The sequence below is a fragment of the Protopterus annectens genome, chromosome 17.part0, assembly GCF_019279795.1.
Source record: "Protopterus annectens isolate FY-2018-M chromosome 17.part0, PAN1.0, whole genome shotgun sequence".
Lineage (NCBI taxonomy): Eukaryota > Metazoa > Chordata > Ceratodontiformes > Protopteridae > Protopterus > Protopterus annectens.
This window is the reverse complement of record NC_056751.1, coordinates 705,722,599-705,747,961: the sequence shown is the minus strand read 5'-3', so window position 1 is coordinate 705,747,961 and position 25,363 is coordinate 705,722,599. Positions and strand designations below refer to the sequence as shown.

The 25,363-nt window shown below is 36.3% G+C and overlaps 1 protein-coding gene across 3 annotated transcripts in view; it reads left to right on the top strand.

Moving 5' to 3' along the window:
• The window catches only part of LOC122791788 (nuclear receptor subfamily 1 group I member 3-like), a 406,293-nt gene that overhangs the window by 145,740 nt on the left and 235,190 nt on the right, over positions 1-25,363 (top strand). For 2 of the 3 annotated variants that reach the window (XM_044059723.1, XM_044059722.1), the window contains exons 3-5: positions 1,416-1,633; positions 14,614-14,744; positions 24,973-25,157. In XM_044059723.1, coding sequence (XP_043915658.1) covers positions 1,479-1,633; positions 14,614-14,744; positions 24,973-25,157 — 471 coding nt within the window. In that variant the 5' untranslated portion in view covers positions 1,416-1,478. The remainder of the gene's footprint in view (positions 1-1,415; positions 1,634-14,613; positions 14,745-24,972; positions 25,158-25,363) is intronic. The other variant, XM_044059724.1, reaches the window with a different exon arrangement.

Genomic DNA, 25,363 nt, shown 5'->3' with positions numbered 1-25,363 from the left:
AAAGAATAACATTTAACCCAGAGAACAACCACTCAACATATGTTTTAATAACTCTATCCCTATACAGGATCAGTTTTCTCAATACATTTTAATCTTAGGTTCTGTTTGAAATAAGACTAGTTTTACCGATGTGACTTGTTAATGACCCTTCCCCCTGCAGCCCTAAGCTACTTAAGGTAATTTTTAAGAAGTATAAATGCTATGATTCAGTGAACATGTGAATGAATGGAAATATAGCTCTTTGTCATGAAATATTCCCCTTTTCTTCACGAAGACAAACGTGATGCATTCTCTTTTCTTCTCTCTTTCACTCATACTCAGCCTGTTCACCCCTTTTCATCCTAAACTCGTTTCTGCTACATATTTAAAATTTTTCCTTTCATTCATACTCAGCCTGTTCACCCCTTTCCATGAGAAAGCAAAAACAAACTAACTCATTTCGGATACATATTTAATGTGTCTCCCCTTCATGCCTTCTGCCAACTACCTTGTATCTTGTATCTTAGCAACCCTCATCTTCCTTGTTGCCCTTCCTTGTATCAGACCTCCCAAATTAATACACTGCATATTCATCAGCACTTCTTACCTCCCTCTCCCTTAAAGTAATGTTTTTGTGTTTTTACCCATACCTTTGCACCATGACATAGAGAACATAGACTACTGAATAGCACCTCTGTAAATCAAGGAACATATTTGGCTGCTTTTTTAATAAGAAAAATCACTTTTTAAAAGCTAATTTTTCATACACTGATGTCACTGAGGAAAAACAAAAAAGTTTAACCTTAGTGGCATCTGTGTTGGAAAGACATCTGTTGTGTCCATATACTTTAATGTGTGCATCACAGCAAATGCGGGAAAGTGTCCATTAAAGACTATGGAGGAACCATATTCTACACTAAGGCAAAGTTGCAGTGGAAAAAGACCAAGTTCATTTGGGCTAAGTTTTAGTAAACAACAGCACAAATAAATACAGATGGACAAGTAAGAAAATGTATTGTAGCACTGGACTTATCACATACCGCACTGTATACAGAAAGGTCGTAAAATCACTTTAAACACCAGGGACTTTAGCACAGGTATGTCACCTGCCCACCTCCTCCTTTTCACGTGTTGTATTTTATTCTGTTTCCTTGTAAAGCTACACTGGCCTTCTCTTTCTTTCACTTTTGCAAACACTTGTCCACACACTTCAGTATTCCATCATACAACCCTTGTTGGTGTGGCTTATTCTGGAAATATACAGCACTCTTGTTTGCTCTATTTAAGTAGCTAACATGACTGCTTGTCCCTTGAGCAGGTTTAAAAAAATTTAGTTGGCAAAATTATTGACACAGTTCTCAATGAAAGGAATGACATATTTATTTGACCTATTTATGTTGAACTTGATTAATATGTTTCATTCTTGAATATTTCAGTATCTGCTGGAGTTATTCAGAATTTCTAGAGGTGTGACAAAACAAGCATCATCATCATCATCAATGGAGTCTGATTCTGAAAGCACATCAACCCTCTCCAGAACTAGTAACACCAGCGATGATGACACTGAACTTAAAATTTGTACCGTATGTGGAGATAAAGCCACAGGATATCACTTTCATGCTATGACCTGTGAGGGATGTAAAGGATTTTTCCGGTAAAATGGATTTACTTACCACTGATTTTTTTACCTAATTATTGTGTTTTCCTCCTCCCTGTTTTATGAATGATCTCTCATCTTTATGAATCTTTGACAGGTTTATTAAGAGCACAAAATTCCAGATGGAGGTGAGCAACCCCCAGCACAAATATGTTAACATTTATTGGTCCATAGTGTTCTTTATCTATTTGGTTGAGACATATATAATACTATAATATAAAACAGTGTAAGAAACTTCTCTGTGTGGAAGATTTTCAGTCCATATATCTCTAGTTAATCACTGTATATTAATCAGATCAAACAATAGTAGTAGAGGTAGCGAACTTAAAACAAGTAAAAAAAATAATAAAAAATATATAATTGTACAGAATTGCTAAGTATTCAAAAGTAATCCAAGCAAGGCAGGCAGTCTGTTTCCAGTCAAAAATCCTTTATTAAGTACACAGACAAGTGATGCAAGTAAAACTAAAATAGAGCAATAGTTTCCTCACAAGCTTTCTAAATATATATATATATATATATATATATATATATATATATATATATATATATATATATATATCCTTTTTATCTGGCACGGTAGTGGTTTATTGTGCTGTAAAACAAAGTGTTATTGTTATAAAGTGTTATATAACCAGATTATTAAGTAGATTATTAAGTCTGTGATTTTATTTTATTATTATTTTATGATATTATTAAGTCTGTGATTTTATTTTATTATTATTTTATGATATTAGACCGCAGTGGTGGTGCTGCTGTAGCGTTGTCGCCTCACAGTAAGACGCTGTTCGGTTTGATTCTCAGCTAGAGCGTCTTCTGCGTGGAGACATGCGTGAATGGGCATACCTTCGTTGAAGGTTGTGCGTCAGGCCTGGCAAGCCGGTACGTAAAGATCAACTGCCAATCATTAGTGGATCGGAGTTCCGCTGTGGCGACCCCTAACTGGGAAAAGCCGAAAGACACAAACATTATTTTATGATATTATTTTATTTTATTCTACCAGTTGGTTTTAAATACCATTTTAAATCAGTAGTAATTTAAGTGTATATTTTGTTTCCATCATCATACATTTTTTCTTTTTCTGGTTCTCTTTTTTCCACTTTATTCAAAATGATGTGTAATAACAATACTAACTAATTATACAATAATATTTTTAGAGATAGTTTTTAAGGTTCTTGTACACAGACCTGAAGAAGTCTAGAAGGATGAAAGCGATCTTTGTTAACAATAGGTTATGAAAATAGAATATGATTTTTACAATTGATTTTTTACATGCAAAGTGTATATGTATATATTTATATATATATTTTGATTGCCAAATGGACTAAGGTTGATATATTTCCAGCCATGTAGTATATTGTCTTGTATAAAATCACAGACTTAATAATCTACTTAATGTTTGTTTGTCTTTTTGGCTTTTCCCAGTTAGGGGTCACCACAGTGGAACTCTGGTCCGCTAATGATTGGCAGTAGATTTTTATGGTGCTGAGTTGCCAGCCCGACGCCCAACCTTCAGCGAAGGCACGCCCATTCACGTATGTCTTTCGGAGGCCATGCAGACTCCACACAGAAGGCACTCCAGCCGAGAATCGAACAGGAGAGCCTCTTGCTGTGAGGCAACAATGCTACTGCTGTACCACCGTGGCTTAACTTAATAATCTACTTAATAATCTGGTTAAATAAGAGGTACCACATCATTATAAATGTTATTTAAAGTACATACGGGTTATATTATTATGACAGCTACTAAGTAGGACAGGACCAGCTCGAATGTCACACTGATGGGGGAAGGGATGTGAATTTAACATGTGTATCAATAACACTTTGTTTTACAGCACAATAAACCATTCCCTTGCCTGATAAAAAGTAAATATATATTTAGAAAGATTGTGAGGAAACTATCTCTATTTTTGTTTTACTTGGATCGCTTGTCTGTATACTTAATAAAAGATTTTCAAATGGAAAAAGACTGCCGGCCTTGCTTGGATTACTTTCGAATACTTACTAATTCTGTACAATTATATATTTTTAATGATTTTTTTTTTTTTTACTTAAGATGAGTTTAAACTTGCTATTTCTACTACTACTATTGCCTGATCTGATTAATATACCGTGATTAACTAGAGATATATGGACTGAAAATCTTCCACACAGAGAAGTTTCTTACACTGTTTTGTTTTTGGAAACACTATACTTGTTTAGTGGGTTGTTTTGCGACTTCAGGGATACCACAAAGATTGCTTGTAATACTATAATATACTAGCACAAACCTGTTTTTTACTACTGTATATAATTTTTCATATAACTACTGTTGCTGTAAATATGTGCAATAATATAACTGTAATTATTCTTGCTTTTAAATGCTATTCTTTCTTGCCTATGAATGTATGATATAACTTTACAATATTCTTGTCCTTTGAATGAATGCTCATCAATATCCTGTATATATATATATATATATATATATATATATATATTTTTTTTTTTTTTTTACTGGAGATTTTCTCTTTGGGTCTCCACTGAAAATGGGCCTTTGGCTCAGATGGACTAACCCAGTTGACACATGGCAAAAAAAAATAATAGATAAATATGATAGCACTAGAAGCACAGTACTGCATACCCTCTGATTTATGACATCCTTGGAGTGAAATTGTTCAGTATGTTACTGCAGCTTTGGAAAATTTTAACTAGTTTTACAGGCTGTCATAGCTCTGTAACTATTTGTGCATAAGAAAGCAATCAGTGTGTTATGGACAATTTGGTCTACAACTGTAAGTGTGCTGTAGGACTGAATAAGTTAGTGAATGAAATCCACAATGCACAGTTTAGAAGACTGTGTTTATTTTCGGAGATGGAACTTCAAGGTCCACCTTCCACCTCTCAAACAGAATGTGACACTTTTTGAAGCAATAGAAGGTGGGGAAGAAACAAAAGAGTCCTTTGTTCCATCATTCTGTCAATGAAGAAGCTTTGTTTTGATGTTTTCATATTAGAGACAGAGATTGCCTGGGATAGAACTTTATGATAAGTAACTCAAAAACTAAATATGCATTGTTGGTGCAATAAAATTACACAGATGAAGAGCAATCCTCTCCTGAAATATCAACCATCAATAAACACTAATGCTTCATTGTTATACAGTTAGATTGAGGGATGGAGGCTCCATCCTATCATAAACTTCAACCGCTAGAAGATTCTTTCCCCTTCATCTACAAATAGCTTTACCTGAGATTGAGCTAGACCCTCTAAAATGTTTTTCCAGCCCAGCATTGCTCTCATAATGCTGCCACTATTCAGACACATTTTAGCTGAATGTGGTCTAGTTATGGGATACTTCATCAGAAAATGAAATTTGTTTCCTGTTTTAATGTACTGAGGGTTGATGTCTTTTGCTTTTGATGTTGTGAATTGCTGACATGTTCTGGTGGATGTTTTGCGTATCAACCATTTAACATGTTGACCATTCATAATGTAATTTATATATATATAAAGCCTACATCAATAGCCCTCTCTCTCTCTCTCTTGATAGCTACATCAATAGCTATATATACCACTTGAGTTATAGTGTAATTCTTGAGCTTTTCTCTTTTCTTCATGCTTGTGTGACAGTGGAGTTAGCATATTTACATTCAAGTGGGGTGGGGGGTCGAGCTCCCTATGTAAAAGTTGGTTTTAGTTTTTCTTTTTGTAATGCAAATGTAACTTATTGGTTTACATTTATGATTAGTTTTTTTTTACTTCATTTTAGTTACAATTAACGGTAATCACCAAAGAATTTGTTTATTAATTATAAAGTCATATATATATATATATATATATATATATATATATATATATATGTATATTTATATACTCTGTTTGTGGGTGTTTATTTACCTGTATCAATAGCTAGATACTCTCTATCCTCATTCATTCCTTTCTGTCTGATCTATCTCTCACCCTCCCCCCCCCTCTCTCTCTCTCTCTCTCTATATATATATATATATATATATATATATATATATAAATATATATATAAATATATATATATATATATATATATATATATGTATGGGTCTAGGACTATTCACTGAAAGCAAATTTCACTGAAAGTCAAATGACCGTGCACAAGTCACTGAAAGCTCAATTTACTGAAAACACAATTCAGTGAAACACATTTCACTGAAAGTTATATATGGCCTTTTCCCCACTGTAGTGCTATCCTGGAGTTAGTATATATAGTAAGGGGGAGTGTAGGGGCGTAGCCCCCCACATAGTTTGGATATATATTAAGTTCAGAAAAGAGTAATTTATTGGAATTACAAGTATCCATGTATATAGTTAAAAATATTTAAAATAGGTGGGGGGGGGCTACACCTCCCACCCCCCCCTTACTATATATACTAACTCCAGGGTCACACTACAGTGGGGAAAAGGCCATATATAACTTTCAGTGAAATGTGTTTCAGCAAATTGTGTTTTCAGTGAAATGTGCTTTCAGTGAATAGTCCTAGACCCACACACACACACACACACACACACACACACACACACACACACACACACACGTACACACACACACATATATTATATATATATATTTCACTTTAAAGTAGCGGCATTTTTTGACGCATGGATTGAGACCCACTTTTTAAATGGATCATTCATCAAAAAAGCTGAATCCTTCACTTACTGCATTAGGTTGCTTTTTTTTTTAAATTAGGTGATTGCATAGCCATGGAGTAGGGGAACAACTAGTTTAAAATAAATCTCACTACTACCATTTTACCATCTGTGTTATGATAGCAACAGCCCCAAGAGTGGATAAATTTAAACAGCTGCAGGGCTAATGGCCAATGGGCAAGCTTAGATTTGTCATCCTTCTGCCTATAATGCCCATGCTGAGGGGTATGGTCTGTGAGGCGTGTAAAATATCTACATAAAATATAACATTTTAACATTTTCAGAATCAATTTTATTACTAAGCATATGCTTTTAATCATTGAGTAACACCATTCAGCATTACTGAGTTTACAGATACTGTGGCAAATGTGATTTTCATTGTCTTTACATTTTATGACAGGAGTGTCGTGATTCCCAAGACAAAAAAATGATTTAGAAAAGTCCAGAGCTATTAAGATGAGTTCTGATCTCAACAGGCCCTTCACTTTTTGAAATTATTTTCCTGTAGCATCTGCTCAGCTGACATTCAGTACAGTCTTATGCTTGGTTAGATCAGTAAAAGGCAATACTGACAAACGTATGGGACAAACTTGTGATCATTTCTCAAGTCATAAGAGTCTTGAGCTGTCTTTTTGTCATGGGTTTTGGCCATTTCCTTATAGTGTCTCCCTCTTCAGGGTGAGACTTTAATATTCCCTGCCTATTATGTATCTCAAATAACATGCTTATGCCAGCCTATCTTGCATGTAGCTGAGTTTGCAGTTAGCCCATCTTTTTGCTGGGAGTCCAAAACTGGTCTGCACATTATGTAGATGACTTTCCCAATCTTAAATGACCACATCATCCATATAGGCTGCTGAATATTATGTGCAGAGAAATATCCTTTCAGTTTGCTTCTGGAACATCAGTGATGCTCCATGGAGACCAAATGAGCCACAAAGCATCATAGAAAATGATGAAGTCTATATTACACGGGATCACCCATTACCAACAGTTCAAAAGATAGATGTTAGAAAGCCAGATATAGTGGTCCAAGAAAAGAAGACAAAAGTAGCATTGATCATTGAAATCACCACACCCAGTGACTATAGTGTCCTGTGTAGAGAGAGACAAAAAGCCATAAAATATCAGGATTTACAAGCAAAAATGGGGGCAATGTGGAAGAAAGATACCCAGATAATTCCAATAGTAGTATGAACAATGGGCCTTATAAAAACGAGTCTACAATCATATTTTGATATGTTACCAATACATGTAAATCCGTACGAACTGCAGAAGGAGTCACTACTGGGCACATTGCGGGTGCTGCAACAGCACTTTTGGCTGACATCATAGAGTGAAAATGGTGTTAGAAACCCAAAAGATTTGGAGAAATTAAAAAGGGAGAGACCAAGTGAAATACATCTGTAGTGGAACCGGCCATCCGGAATGGAAAACGTCATTATCTCCTTTACTTCTAGGACTAGTGGAATTTGCCAGTAACCTTTTGATTAGGTCTAAAGTGAATAGCACCTAGCCTTGTTTAACTTTTCCAGTATTTTATCCACTTGAGCATAGGGTAAGAGTCAAATTTTCAGATGCTGTTTATATTTCTGAATTCACTGAAAATCTGATAGTCCCATCAGGCTTTGGCCCAGTACAATGGGGTTATTTATTCCACTCATTGTTGGATTTTCTAGGACTCCAAGTTTGAGCATTTTCTGTACCTCTTCTTTAACTGGCAGGCATTGGGCTTCTGGTATCTACTGTGGCTTTACGTTTAGATATAAACCATGCGCAGCATCATTGCTTTGCTAGATTATTTATTTATTTATTTATTTAACATTTGTTAACTGACTTGGAATGAAGTCAATTTTCAGCTGGGGCCCAGGGAGAAATGCTGCAGATGCATGTCTTTGTAACATGGTAGGAAACCAGAGCACCTGGAGGAAACCCACACAAACACAGGGAGGACATGCAGACTCCACACAGAAGGAACCCCAGCCAAGACTCGAACTGGAAAACCTCTTGTTGTGAGGTGACAACATTACCATTGCACCGTCCTGCCAGACAACTCTGAAAATGGGGTAATATTCCCTACAGCTCTACCTAGGGTACTGCCTTCCACTGGGCCTTCTTAAAATATGTACAACTTATCTGCAAGCCATTCAGGTCAGTCTTACTTTGCTTGCTAGCCTTACATGAGGAGGAAAGTGTAACGTCTTCTGCAAAGACAGGAACTGGTTTTCATCTCCATCAACCCCACCATCTAAAAAAACTATTATTCATGAAAGTAATTTTCTTCTGCTTTTCCACATAGTTCTCTTACTTTCTCTGTTCTTTGAGGTTTGCTCAAGTTTCTGTCTTACGTGGTGCTCTGGCATAGCAAGAACAAGTTAAAAGAGTTTGCTCTAGTTATGTTTTCTGTTGCCTCATAGTGAACTACTTCCACCTTTGTCCTAGTATTGATTCCCACTTTTCTTAGGATAGTCTTACGGTGTTCTTAACTATGAGCTCACTTCTTTGAGCTCCCATTCTGACTTCTTTTGCTTTCTTGATCCCTGTTTTGTTTTCTTTTAGTCTGTTCTGATCCAAGGGATTTTCCACTGAATGTTTCTGTACTGACCTCACTTGTTAGCTTAACAACTTCATTCTTTTTGTTAGAGTCAGTGCCAGGTTTATTTTAACACATTCACCCAGACCCAAATCCTAGTTCCTTTTCAGAATAATCATTCTACAGTGTTTTCTTTGTTGGATCTATGTCTTTCATATCTACTTTTATACCTCATCACATTCATTTTTCCAAAGTTCTTCAAAATGGGGGAAATCAAGTTATCATGTCATGTCATGTGATAAGTTAGGTACTATAGCCACTTGGGGGAACACTGTGTCTAGGAGTCTTCATTTTTATCGGGATTATAGGATTCTCTGTTTTTTTATTTTTTTATTTCTTTTGTCCACATGTACCCTCATCAAATCTGCTTACACACATATTGTGATTTATCTAACATAGTTATACTCTCTGAGTCTGATATACATTGTAACTCTTTTCCTTTTCATAGAATGATACGTAGGTTTAGTTACAATAACAAAAAGGCTGATTCAACAGTTGTAGTAGGAAGTAAGAATCCATCACAGTTAAACTCCATAGGCACACTTTCAGACATTGACTGTTTACCAGTTTGTGGTTTAATATATCATGTTTTTACAGTCACAAAACTGTCACCATTAATTCTTCAATGTTTTGCTATATGTTCTGGCACAGATCATTTAAAAAGAGTACAGAAGGTAATGTTTATGTACAGGCAGAGCATTCTGACATTAAAGCTTGGTAGTGGTCCTTGCATGTCAGTCAGATTTAGTTTTTGCTACTTCCATTCATAGCAAGTCTTCTATCAACTTTCTTAAGTTTATAAGGAATGCCCTTTTAAATTTATCTGTAGCAAGTACTTCAGATTTTTTCTTGCATCATTTATATCAGGCTCCGAACACAAGTTTAAAACATGCATTAAATCAGCCATTTGTGATTTTATCACTCTGTCCATAATGAATGCCTAGTTATGAAACATGAAAGTCAGTGCCTCTTGTGAAGCACCAGCCCTGCTAAATATTTTATTTTTCATTTTTTGATAACCATGTGCATTAGTAATTTCCAAGCCCATGTAGGCTTTTACTCAATCATATATTAAGACAAAATCTTTGCCCAATCCCCTTGAGTCCAGTATTCTCTTGTCTTATATCCTTTGAACATTGTTAGATAGGACTCAACATGATCCTCCTTTCTAAGGGTCTTCAATGGAGCACTGTCCTGTTGAGGACCCTCAAGGTGGACTGTTGATTTACCAGGGTATTAAGCTATTGAAGGTTACTAGAGGTTTGTTGGTCACCACTCCTGCAGAGGCCTATGGTATCCTTCAACATAAATCTTGAGTAACCTTTAAATTTCTGGACACCAGTAGAGGCAACGTCACTACACACAGAAGTACCAACCAGCCTCTAACAGAAAAGTTATTTTTCTGCCATGAGAATCCTGTTCCTGATGTGGATTCCTGCACAGACATAAGGGTAATGCAAAAAAATCTATTTATTTTCTGGCATAGTGTTAGAGGTGCCAAGTATTCAGGGAGAAATGGAGATAGCCAAGCAGATCTTGGTTTCCCACTGTCAGTAATTATATTATTAAGCAATAACAGTAGTAGTGCATTCCATTCTAAGATGGGGAACTTCTTCTTCTTTTGGCTTTTCCCGGTTAGGGGTTGCCACAGCGGATCACCTGTCTACTCATGATTGGCAGTGGAGTTTTACGGTGTCGAGTTGCCAGCCCGGCACCCAACCTTCCACAGAAGGCACACACATGCATGCACTCATGCCTAGGGTCAATTTAGAGTGTCCAATCCACCTACAGCATGTCTTTGGGATGTGGGAGGAAACCGGAAAACCCAGAGGAAACCCACGAGGCCACAGGAAGGACATGCAGACTCTGCACAGAAGGCACCCCAGCCAAGAATCGAACCAGAGAACCTCTTGCTGTGAGGTGGCAACGCTAACCGCTCCACCACCGTGGCCGCCCCATTCTAAGGTGGGAACTACTCTAGGAAAATTATTCAGATAATAAAAGGTCAGAATCCACAGTTTTACAGAAAACTGTATTTTGTTGCCTGTATTACCCACCGGTCTAGTGATATTGTTTGGCCCGCTTGACCATTTATATACACTTTAAAACTCTGGTTTGTTTTACAATGAACAAAATAAAGTGTACGTTTCTTCAGCTTAGAGGATGACATGCATCAAGATATCTAGCTCTTATGTACAATTCTTTCAAGAACTATAAAATCTAAACAGCGAGAGACGATACTTTCATAGTTCAACTTTCTGGCTCATTTTTATGTTGTTCTTTCTTTTTCAAACAAAGAGATTGGTACTTGGTGACAAAAGCCAATTCACTTGAATCCCTCCAACTTTAGAAGACATTACCACATTGACAATTCATTTTCCTCACATTAGAGAACAGTTTCTCATACACCTGGTTATACATTCCCAGTACAATGTGTAGAAATACCTTCCAGGCACTTTACAACATCCCTCTATCTTTTCCACTAGGAATCGAGAATCAGGATCCCTTTTTGTACTCTAACTACAACCACATCTAGTTCCATCCTTTTTGTGTGCTCATTGCCTCCTTATCTTGGCCATAAAGGAGCAGCCGCCACAGCTGTCTGTATTCCGCATGGCACCACAGTGAAGGGCCATCAGTTTACGCCAGTGTGTATGACCAGCCAGATAGTGGGTAATCTTGAATCTGAATGGATGAAAGGCTAATGCTCAGTGAACCAGCATAATGTAATGATATACCCAGTGAAGTATAGAGAAATTACTTGTTATATTTTACACTTGCACACACATACACATACAAACACAATCTACATAACTGCATCAAGGAAAGCTGATCAATCAGATTGCTTGCTACTGCTGCATCAAATTTGTTCCGTACATTACAAAAGTTCGTACAGGCCACCTAGGAATTCATTCAGTCACAGATTCCTTTTCCCTTACAGCCTTCAAAATATCACTGGCAGTCATTTTATTCTTTCTCTAACCATGTGACCTATAGAAGAATTAAAGCCTACAGTCAACAGACACGTACTTAAAAACAAATCAGAAAATATCTTCATATAAAATGGCAAAAAGAGTGTCCAAAATAAAAAAACATGTTATAAAGAGGCTGTAAACATAGCAGCTGTCCTACAAAGACAATAAAACATGAACAATGAAAAATATGCTTTGTTACCATTATTTTAAACAGATGTCAAGAAATATGTCAAAAACCTGACATTTTGAGCCCACAATTTCAACATATCATCTATTGATCACCACTACTTGAATTATAACACTGAATTTGTTCAGCTCAGCTCCAAAATGCCAGCTGTGAAAACGACTACTAAATGACATTTAATTCCATATAAAGGTTAGACAGAAACACCTGGAATATTTTAGATGAGTCTATCAATATTTAAACACTGTGAAACAATCAGTTAATAAAATGGGTAATTCCTTTTTGTTTTTCTTTCTTTTTTATATCAATAAATACTCATAAATCTACCAAAATTTTATATTTTGAGGTTAGGTTTTCAACAAACGTTTTATAGACCATGGACCACATCCGTCTTGTCCATATGCTGAATTTGTGTGACTTTGATTCACAACATTATTTATGAAAAGGATTGTTAGACAGCATTTACAAATGCAGTTATGCAATAGTACACAACAGTATGTCAGAAGGGTCCATAAAATAAATACCGTGAAAATTTCATACAATTCCACAGTTAAAAGTTAATAACCTTGCATAACAATCATTTAGTTGAAATGAGTGAAGGAACTATTTTACATTAAATACAGTCTAAAACCTATAATTACCAAGCATAAAGGGGTTCCATTAGAAATCTTAAACATTCAAAAGTTTGAGCCTCATATGGTCAACACCATATGAACGAACTTTTGAAAGCTTGCAAGTTTCAATGGAAATCACCGTAGGGAATATTTCCCTTTACTTCAATGTAGTGCGATCTCGGAGTTGGTATATTTAAGTAGCGGGGCTGTAGGGGTACAGGGGGACTTGGCCCCCTGCCTGGAGCATTCAGGTAAGTTTTTTTTTTTTTTTTTTTTTTTATTATTTGTTCGAAGTTTTAAAAATTCACTCATATGGTGTCAATCATATGAGAGCTGAAGTTTTAAACCTTCGAGCATATAATACAGACCCGCATAAAGTGTTAAATATAAAATGCAAACAGAAAATAAAATGCAAATGCCTACTTTATAAGCACACAAATGTAATCAGGTTGTGCATGATAAGCCTGTAGGGGATTGTAAAATTTATCTCATGACTCACAACACCCCAGGCCCTGCAGTTATGTCTGTACCATGCACATGCCCTCATACCTTTCTGCATATATATATATATATATATATATATATATATATATATATATATATATATATCTATATATTTGTGTGTGTGTGTATGTGTGTTAGTGTATACATACAGAGAGTGAGAGATGAATAGATAGATGGACACATGCACTCACTCACTCACACTCACATGCACAACTTTCTTCCTGCAGACTCATCTTCTGCTACTTGACTGTCTCTAATTATCCTGTTATGCTTATAACCTTCTGATAGGGGCTACAGAGGGAACTAGCTATCCTCTTTTTTTTTTGCTGAAACCTACGTTTTCACATTTTCTGAGGTGACACTTATAGAACCCAGTGAAAACATCTTCTATGTTATAGATTTACTGGCTACCCATTTTTTTACTGGGGGAGGAACGTCAAAAAAGACAATTTGTCTGGGCCCACATGTGCTTTATCGTAGTTTGGAAGTTCTGTACCACTGAACCACAATAACATCTACTGACTCCTATAACCTTAAACTGTTTCTCTGTATCTTGAATCCTTGTATCGACCCACATTGTTACATCTGCTGATACACTAAAAGTCCAGTGAAAGTACTGCATGCTATTAACTTTGAGTGCTGTTTTGATTGCTAACATATTGGGGAACCTAGCAGATCGGTTCTATATTATATCATCGAATGCTTAAAAAAGCGAACGCTGATTGATCGACCTAATTTAAGCGAAAGCTTACAATCTCGAACTGTCAGATCAGCGATTTTTTTCCCAGGGAAAAAAATCGCTGATCCAAAACACATACACACAACACAAGCACACCAAACAAACAGAAATCCACACACATACACCTAAAATCTGATACCTAACCCTACACTAAACTATGCACACACCACTAACTACCCACTTACCTTAACCCAAACCCTAACCCTAAGGTCCGTCACTATTACACACTCACCTCACTCGCTCCCTAACCCTAACTCACTTAAATCCGCCCTAACCCTCATGTCCACTCAATCACACACACACCTAACCCAAGCCCTAACCCTAACTCACCTAAATCACCGTAACACTCACATCCACACAATCGCACACTTACCTGAATCTGACAGGTAACTTTCCACCATAACACTGAAAATACCGAAGCAACAGAAACGGACAACCGAATTCTTTTCCTAGGAAAAAATTTGAGTTTCTGCTGCTTCGATATTTTGCAGTTTCACGAAAATAAGTTCGATCAATCAGTGTTCGCTTTTTTAAGTGTTCGAGGATATAATATAGACCCAGCAGATCACATGGTTGCTGCATATTTGGCCACTTTGATTATATTAATTCAGACAGCCACTCACATGATTGTTTAAATGGTTAATTACATGGTAGTTGCACTTGGTCACTCTTGTCTGAAAATGTTATGTTTTCATTATGTTTCTAGGAGAACAGTGAAGAAAGGTTATCAGTTTACATGTCCTTTTACCCGTATGTGTAGTATCACAAAAAACAACCGACGACAGTGCCAGGCCTGTCGATTTCAGAAATGTCTGAATAGTGGCATGCGGACTGAATGTAAGAAGAAAGATTTTCTATTCAGATTTTTTCAATTCTTTCAGCACTATGCATGAGTACTGTATGCTTGATTTTCTTATGAATTCATATTTTTTATAACTATGGAGCAAAAGGATATGATACATTTTATACATGTATGACCATAAATAAGTACAAGAGGACAGATTTTGTGTTTTTTTCAAGGATAATGCTTCAATAACTCATAAATATTCTTCATTGGCTGATTGGCTGATAGGTAAGTGTGTGTGTGTGTGTCTGTGTGTGTGTGCGTGTGTGTGTGTGTGTGTGTGTGTGTGTGTGTGTGTGTGTGTGTGTGTGAGAGAGAGAGAGAGAGAGAGACGAGTGTGTATACATGCACATACATGTTTTTGTGAGTGTGTATGTGTGTGTGTGTGTGTGTGCACATTTCACATGTCCTTCTGTTGCTGTTCCGACATCTATAAACCCTTTGCTACTTTTTCTGATTATCCCATTACACCTGCCCCCCATCAATTGCTGTTAAGCATATTAGTCTTGCCTCATTTCTTTAGTCTTTCACATTATTTATTTATTATTTATTTTATTTTACATTTGTTTACCGGAAAAGTCCAACTAGACAATATGTCCTTTTTCAGTAGAGGCCCGGGGAGAAAAGCTCCACATTTATAAATAACTGTAAGATGCATATACAACATACAGATACAAATATTTATTCAATCTCCAATACAAGTACAAAAAGAAAATACATGTTATACATTTCACCGATACAATCATGTAGTCTAGATAGGATACAAAGAATAGCAATACTGTGACTGCAGGTAGAAAACAAGCAAGTTACGTATACATATGCTTAGTAGGGGTATACTATTCAAATACAAAAATAACAGGTTTTGTTCCATATTGTTATTTTTCTACCTGCTACAGTCATGCTTTCAGCTCTTAGATGTTTAATATATTGTTTTTCTGTGGCATATATTCTGTGCTATTTCTCTCACTTTGGTCTTTACCAACATCATGCAGTCTCTGGCTACTGCTGATGTGACGTTCAGACTCCACAACATTTCCAGTGTGTGCAAGGCAAATGCACAATATGCACTGCACAAACAGTGAACAATTCTGCACTGAAACAAGTGTACTGATTGTATTATTTGCTTGTATAAAAAAGGAGTGTACTTCACAACATTGACTAGTTTAATAAAAGGCAAAAGCACATACACAACAGAGCTTTCGGACACCAGTCCTTCTTCAGTATTACAAAATCTAAATTAGACAGCCATCTTTTAAATAATTTAAAACAAATCACATGACACAACCCACCCTATCATAAAAATATGCTAATAAAAATATCTTAATACAATTATTAAATTATTATTAATATCTTTCAAAAAGAAAAATGCATAAATTAAGTAACCAGGTGTGTGATGCCCTTAAAGCTTTGCAAAATAATGAAGACATAATAATTAAAGAGGCAGATAATGGTGGCAGTATTGTGATAATGAATCTAAATGACTATATTAGTGCAATGAATGATTTGGTCTCTTATGCACGTCTTTAAGCTGATTAGTGAGAGAGAGTTCAGTGACATTATTAGTAAAATTAACATGTCTGTATATGACCTACAACTAATGAATGATATCGACATTGATACCTTTAATTTTTTTACTGTAACATGTCCGACTATTCCTGCGTTATATGGTTTCCCAAAAATTCATAAATCTCCCCACAAACCACCAATGAGACTGATTGTCTCTGGAAAGGGATGGGCAACTGAGCCCATATCAGTCTAGCTACAAAGCATTTTAAAAGTATTTTTGAACCATGTTTACAGTTATATTAGAGACACTGGTGATTTCCTGATTAAATTATATGAATGGTATAGTTCTACTACAGAAATAAAATTTATGTTTGTTACGTTAGACATAAAATCATTGTTTACTGTCATCTGTAATAGTTATGGGATTAACCGAATCAAAGTCTTTCGGCTTTTCCCGGTTAGAGGTCTCCACAGAGAAACTCCCGTCCGCTAAGTATTGGCAGTGGATTTTTATGGTGCTGTGTTGCCAGCCCAATGCCCAACCTTCAAAGAAGGCATGCCTATTCACGCATGCACCTACCTGTATGTCTTCAACATCACTCGACCACGGGAAGGACATGATACAGATTCCACACAGAAGGTGCTCCAGCTGCGACGGTCAATATAAGGCAAGACAAATAGAAACTTTTTGTGAACTCCTAGAACTAGTGTTAGAAAACAATATATTTATATTTAATAAGCAGATATACCATCAAATGTCAGGGGTAGCGATGGGTACTGCAATTGCTAACACCTACGTGAACCTGATTTTGTGTAAATGGGTGGATAAAAGTGTATTTGGTGACGACAATACGTATGCATCTGAAATATTGTTTTATAAACGATTTGTAGATAATTTTTTTTTGATTTGGCGGGGTGAACAAAATGAATTGGAAGATTTTTTTCGTGTACCTTAATCAAACCACTGAGTTTTTAAAATTCGAGATGAATACCTCATGGAATTAAATAAATTTTTTGGACATGAAGCTACAGTTGAATGAGAATGGATTAGATACATGCATACATAAGAAAGATGTACATACAAATAAGTATTTACATAAAAGAAGTATGCATGCTCATCATACTTTTAAAGGTATTATTAAAAGCCAGTATTTGCGAGCTAGTAAATTGAATACTAAATATGATACATGTGTTTTACCAAATAGGGGAATTTTTAGCGAGAGGCTATGACTTGGAAGAACTAACTATAACTAGGACTAAGGTAATGAGTTTGAGAGAGAGGGGGAAGCGAGACCTTAATTTTCAAATTGGGAAGACGAAATTTAAGATTACAACAGAAAAATGGTGTTCAATCTTTAAAATATTTAATGACTTATAGTAGAGCAAGTGAACCAATAGAAAAGATTATTAAAAACAACTGGGACATACTAAAAGCTATACCTGGCCATGAAAAATGGCTTGCTGATAAACCATCTTTTACATATAGGAATTGTGAAAGTCTGAAAAAGCATTTATGCTATAAAGACTTCGCTCATAATAAAAAGAATCCTATTATTTTTAGTAAGAAAGGGATTGTCCCATGTTATAACTGATCATGCTGTGCTAGTATTTGTCAATCTAATGAATTTATACATCCCAGCAGTAGAAAGAAGTTTATCTTTACCTGCACTGCAACTTGTAATACTACTTTTGTTATATATTTAGCCACTTGTCAACAATGTTCAGGAATTTATGTAGGGAAATCGAGTAGAAGATTGAGAGATAGGATAGTAGAGCATAAATCAGATTGCATAGAGGAGTAGAGACTAACTCACTGGCTAAACATGTGCAGGACTATGGTGATTCCCATCATTTTATATTTAGGGTTATCGATATACTGCTTCCTACTATTAGGCATGGTGATGTTATCAATAAATTAGATATTAAAGAATATAAGTGGATTATTCATATGCAGGCAGATATTTACCCTGGTCTAAATAAACAAGTAACTATTAAACCAATGCTAAAAGCTAAACAGAAAAAGGTTAAATAAACAGAAAATGTTCTTTATACTTTGAAGGCAATCTTTTTGAAAGATATTAATAATAACTTAATTGCATTAAGAGGTTTTTATTAGCATATTTTTATGATAGGGTGGCTTGTGTCATGTGATTTGTTTTAAATTAATTAAAACATGGCTGTCTAATTTAGATGTTGTAATACTGAAGAAGGACTGGTGTCCGAAAGCTCTGTTGTGTATGTGCTTTTGCCTTTATTTAAACTAGTAATTGTTGTGAAGTACGCTCCTTTTTTATACGTTTTAATTTGTTTGCTTTACTTCACTTTACCACATCACTCACTTTTTATTTGATTTTTGTATTATTTGCTCCTCAGGTGTGTATTCACTACCTGTTATCCTTATATCATAGTAACTACTTGTTTCACTATGCTTCCTTTTCCAGTCAGGGAATCAGAGAATTATAGACTACTTAAATTATATTATTGTAATAACAGAGACTTATTCCAAGTTGAAACCAATACGGTAACCTGGACTACCCTGTCTCAGACAACCTTACCCTAAGTCAAGCCCCTAAGTCATGTCCCTATGTCATATGCCTAAGTCATGTGCCTAAGTCATGTGCCTAAGTCATGTCCCTAAGTCATGTGCCTAAGTCATGTCACTAAGTCATGTGCCTAAGTCATGTCCCAAGTCATGTCCATGCCCCTATATGCTGTACAGATGAAGAGTTTCACTCTTTTCAGCTTTGAGTTTGGGAGGATCACTGTGATTTCCTTTCTACCCATTTACCGGATCTATATTAGTTCACCGAAATGCCATTTCAGTGAACACCTAATCAGCGACACAAATTCAGCGAAAATCATTTCAGCGATTCGCTGAATTTACTAAGAGCAAGAAAATACTTGCCCTACAGCACAACAGACTGGCATCTAAGCAAATCAAACCCACGCAAGATGGGGTGGGTGAGGGGGTGCACCATCTACCTAGTGTAGATATTCTTCTCCAAGCCTGCAATACAAGCTACAACAAACACATGCAAGCATTACCTTTAGGATTGTACACAGTCCCTGCAGTAATAAGATCACAAAGTGTATGCCACTGACTAGTATGGCCATCACCTTATTATCAGTCAGTCTGTGGACCGAATATTTCAAAACAAGTGCAAGGTCAGTCCTGGGCACTATAGAAAGTGGCTGGCCACAAAGATCAAAGGTGAATGATGGGTCATTCCTAGTGCTGTTTTTGTAATGCGTCTGTTTAAAATGTAGGTCCCAATATCTTTCAAATCTTTTACTAGTTGAGTTTAACTAATGGTCCTAGTCAAATTACCTTTCAGGCAATCCTACAGCTGCCTTCCTAGTCACTGATTTTACAGCCTGCTACAAAAGTTCAGGAGGCAAGATTAACATCAGTTTATTTATTTGTTTGTTTATTTGTTTATTTATTTTATTTATTTTACATTTGTTAACCAGGTAGAGTCTGGCTGGGTGAGTAGCCCGTTTTCAGCGGAGATCCAGGGAGATAAGCTCCATAACAATAGTACAAAAAGATTACAAAGTTTTTTAAAATATTTACAAACAATATACAAAAAGTTTGACAGTTGCCAACAATCACAATTTACAAAGAGGGGAATGTAAAACAGAAAACATTACATTTCTTAAGCCTTATTACAGACAGTAATATGAAACTCATTAGATATATAACTAGTTTATTGCTAGACAGTCTTCTTCTTCTTCAGTGGACCAAATATAATAACTTTACCAGGCAGTATTTACCTATGGCTATTCTAGTTTATTGTTCAAGGCATGTTTTGCATCAGGGTGAATTATGAATGGACAGCCTTGCAGAAAAGAAAGGATGTCCAGGGCCTAACTCACACTACAATGTTTGAGTCTCTATTGCAGTGAAAATGTGGGTCAATATGGCTTTACTGAAAATTGCTTCAGTCGAATACACATCATCACCTGTGTGCAAATAAAGTGAAGTTTATAGTAATAAAAGCAATGTGTGCTGATACTTTGTCAAACTAAGTCCATGAGTAGCACTAGGAACATACTGTGCCAGATTCTGATACTGTACGTGGGGGAGGGGAGGGTGGCAACCCCCTAGCACCTACCCCTCCCACTGATATACATTAACCCTGTGATTGAAAAGCCTTTATGAAGAAATTAAAGTTTTCCTTTTAACTCAAGACTTTGTAGTCTTGGAGTTGTTATAAATTAATTCATGAAATGGTGTAGGGAACCTTCCCAATCAGAAGGTGCTGAGGGGACTTGCACTCATACAAAAATGTACCCCGACATATTAAATGAGTTTGTGTATGACTAGAGGTATTGTCTCTTGAGTGACTTAAAGTTTGCTGGACATTGTGGAATGCAGACATTGCAGCACTGTGAATTCATTGCACAATGGTCAACAAAGTGTGCTGTGGCGTCTACTTTGTCAGCGCTCGTTGACTACAAGATATCTCTCACCAAAATATTTGAAGTCATGCAGTCCTAGTAAGTGGCTTAAGTATATTTCTTTCTGTCTTTCTTTTTATTTACTGGGTTAGTAGACTAGTTGACAGACTCCTATCAACCATGACATCAGCCACTGTGGCGCTAATACATACAAGCAAAGAAAACATCTCCGTAAAATATCCCTAGATAGTGTTATGTTACATTGTGTAGCATATGAGGCATTAGGTAATACATTTTCAAATTTAAAACTAGTTTTTAGTTTAATACATCCTAGAGCAATAGCCACATTTTGGTGTTATTGATGACTTAGGCCACGCACTTCGTAAGATTTTCACTTAGTTTGTTTACTTTGGCGGTTATCCCAGTGACAGACTAAGTCGCTGACATTGCAATGTTCTGACACAACTGTTGGCATTTGTCATTTGTTTTGCCTTCTTTAGCTGTTACCTTTAATGCATCCTTTATAAGATGTTCTCTTGGTTTGGATTTAAAGAGGTGTAGTGTGTTCTCAGCTCTGATGTTTGTTGGTGTATGACTCCATACAGCAGGTTCCAGTTTTGAGAATGACTTTTCACCCCCTGTGAATTTAAATCTTGGTCTTATGAGCATTATAGCTTCACCGGGTGTTTCCCTTAAGTCATATGTTTGTTCTTTAATGCTTACTTTTTGTTTTTATGTGAAGCATTGATGCTGTGAAAGTCCACTACACATATGGAGTAGCTGTAGGAACATTGAAAGCTGGGGACGATATTTCTAACACGGATGGATGGATTCCTGGTGAGGGTCCCTGTTGTAGGACATATTGAGTAGATGTAGGAACAGTAGAAGCTGGGGACACTTTTTTTGACAAGGGATGAGGGATTAGTGGTACAAGGTCCCTGTTGAAGGACATATGGAGTGGATATCTGAACTGTAGAAGCTGGGGGCACTTTTTTGACAAGGGCTGAAGGATTACTGGTACAAGGTCCCTGTCGAAGGACATATGGAGTAGATGTCTGAACAGTAGAAGCTGTGGACAGTATATGTAACATTAATGGAAGGATCAGTGCTGGAGTGTCACTGCAATAAGTAAGCTTGGTGTAAGCTAGTTTACGGAATGATGCACTAAATGCCTCCTCTAACTACATGTAGTTGTTTGGTTCAGCAACTTTTGAAGCATATTTATTAGCTAAAAGGTGCATGCTTGTATATTTGTTGAGATGGACAAATTCTCATGAATCACTGATACCAGAACAAATTTTTCATTTGGAAATGGATCAGTTATCATGCCACTGAGTGGGGTATAGAAAAATGCAGACATTTTGCAAGTTGTCTGGCAGTTAACTGACAGAAGGTCAAATACCATGAGATATGAAGTTAAATGTAAGAATATGATATGCATAATGCTGATATGGTCAGTGGCTGACTAACCAACACACACAAGCATGGTGACCTAACCTCCTGTGACAGTAGAGTTTAAAAAAAAGGACATTTTAAATGTCTTTATTGCATGTTCATATTTTAAACAATGTCATAGGTATATATAAATTAGTAGAAAAGGAAACAAAAGTATATTTATAGTTTTTATTATTTTCATACATTATAATTATTTGTTTCCTTTTTAACAATTATCATTCACTCATATAAATTGCTCAGTTCCTGTCTTTCCTTCAGTCTCAGTCCTCCTGAATGTTCTGCATGTAATTACACACATTCCATTTATTTCTATGTAACTTTCTCCTTCCCTTTTCTAAAGATTCCACCTACAGTTCTTTCATCTCCCGTACAATACTCAGTATTTCAATTAGTGTGGGGATTAGATTTTGATTTCCATTTTCTAGTAATTGTGTAGTTGGTAGCCAGTAGTATTAAACTTAGTAAGGCCTTACTACATCTGGGCAGTTCAGATTCCATATTCTAGCTCAAAACAATAACTTCCTTAATTACAGTTATGTTCCCCCAGTATTTCTGAGAAAGTGATCTTTAAGGAATTTTTAAAATCTGCCAACTCGTTACATTCCCAAAAAGCATATTCCACGTCACCTGTCTTTCCCCCTTCACAACTCTAGGATTTTCTATCTACCAGAGGAAAATTTCACTGAAGTCTACTTAGGGTACACAAATACCTATGGAAACACTTCCAAACAGAAATCCTATGTCTTCTGGACTTTGTTGCATTCTTGGGAACCATATAGATATTCCTTTGTATATTGCACTGAATTCTGTGTTCCCCCTCTTTAATAATCTCCTCTGGCTGATTTTTATGAGTTAACCAATACAATATATGAAGGAACAGATGCTAGTATTAAGTTGGTAGGGTTCAAAATAGAACATTTTTAGATACTGTAGTGTTTCAGACAGAAAAATGTAAAAAAAAAATATAATAGCATGCAGCTATATCTCACACATATACATACAATAAATTATAATATGCTTTTCATGTGCCTTAAAAGGAACACAGTAGACTTTCCAGCCTCATTCTGGCTTCAGCTCAAGGCCATTTCAAAGAGATTTTGTAACAGGCAAGCATGGAAGCTCATTGGTGAGTTCCAACTGGAATTCCATTTAGTTATCCTGTATTACTTTTCCTGGCTATACTCTTGGCCACTTCAAGCACTGCTATAAGGACTACTGAAGGCCAGCCTCTTTTCAAGTTAAAATACCTCTCAAGTGTACCTCATTTTGTGGAACAGCTCCTCATTGTTTGCTTCATAAAATCATCACTCAACACCAAAATCTGTTGCTCACATTAAGTGGTCAAATTTCTAAGCAAAAAACATTATAGATAATACTGAATTACACTGTTTCATCAATAAAATGCCCAGTAAGCACAAACCACATCTTATTCATGCTGTGGTGTGACTCTCCCTCACTTTGCCTGCTTTTCTATATTCTACATTTGAGATACTGGTAGTTGAGAGCTATGACTGCTAGAGACTTACTCTGGTCCTCTTTATAGCCAGAGGGTACAGGAAAACTGCCTAGAAGTGAAAAGTAAATGTTTTTACTTACATAGTTATAAAGTCAGCATTTTGCACTCATCTGCATATAGTGTTATTAGACAAGCATTCACCAAATGATATTCATTTGTAAGTACTTGCCCAAAAATGTTACCAAAGCACATGGCCACCATTTAATCTTAATTTTGTTTAAAGTATTGGAAAAAAACATATGAGCGTCTGAAAATTATATTTGCTATATGGAATATCGCCCCCTCCCAAAGACAGTAGATTACTTTTTATGCAAAAATATAATTTAAACAGCATTCAGTGAATTCATTTGAAGATGTGAGCTGCCATATATCCAAGCATTTCTGGATAAACCTTAAATATTCTAGTAAGCTTAAAATAATTAATATAATTTAAGTGCTACATTCCTCTCCATGGGTATAGATTGGCATTTATATTTATTTGCAAGTCAGACAGCAGCTACCTTAAGAGCACTATTTTAGTCGTCTTGGGTCTTAGTAATGATTAAGGGTAAAGAGGATCAGACATGTGACCAGGAGACAGGTACAGTAGTGACAGGACTTCAGTTTTCTGCTGGTCTATAGTCGTGAAGCATGGGGTGAAGCTGCCAGTTTACTTCTCAGTCTTTGTCCCCATTTTCACCTGTTTTTTAAGCTGTATTTGCTGAAAGGATGAGGTTATGGCTATGATATACACAAATGAGGTCATGGCTATGACATGCAGAAATGAGGTCATGGTTATGACATGCAGAAATGATCCTCCTTTGTGAAGTTACAGGTCTCTCATCATAATATAGTGAGGAGTCTAGCAATTTTTTCTCAGCAGACAGATGTCCACTGAGATAGTTTGAGAACTCTTGGAGATGCTAAGTGTGTCGGAAGGTGTACCAAGTACTGACCACTGAAAAGAAGCCCTGCAGGTGCAGGATAAACTGGTAAGACTGGATCTCTCAGCTTGCCTAGGATCACCTGGGGATACTGCAGTCGGAGTTGGGAAATACTGTATGCCCGCTCCACCATAATTTCCGCTGGTGGGTTCCTAGGCAGTGGAAAATCATAACTTTATCCAATTTATTTATTTATTGAATTTTCTTTAAAGAAAGGTTCCAAAATGTATGACACAAAATCATTTGGAAGTGGACAACTGCTGGAGATATGGACAATTTATCATAATTATATTCATATTTAAGCTGAAGGAGCAAAGTATGCCATGCAAATTTGACTGTGTTAGTCATGTAAAGTAGCAAACCAGATTGGTTGGTCATGGTAATGCTTGTCTGCTTATGGTTGTTTCTTCGTTTCCTCAGTGATTATGTCAGAGGAAGCTGTGGCTGTGCGTAGGGCAAGGATCAAACGAAGGCAAGAGCACAACGATCGGCGAGCCCTGGAGATCAACAATCTCACTCCACAGCAGGAACTGCTGACTAAATGCTTGGTCAATGCCCACCAGCGCTGTTTCATCTCAAACTACCCAAATGTTGCCATAAGAAGGGTAAGCTAAAGAAAAAAAACATCAGAAAGAAAGATGTGTTCTTATTTCAAACTTGTGTGTTTATGAATAATTGCAGAGAAACCTGCAAAAATAAGGAATGGCAACCTCTATGATAAATGTCAGTAGAAAACGTTATATGATGGTATAATTTAGATAAAGCAAAAGACTGTGATGTTTAAGTTCTATAATTGTTGAATAGTGAAGGT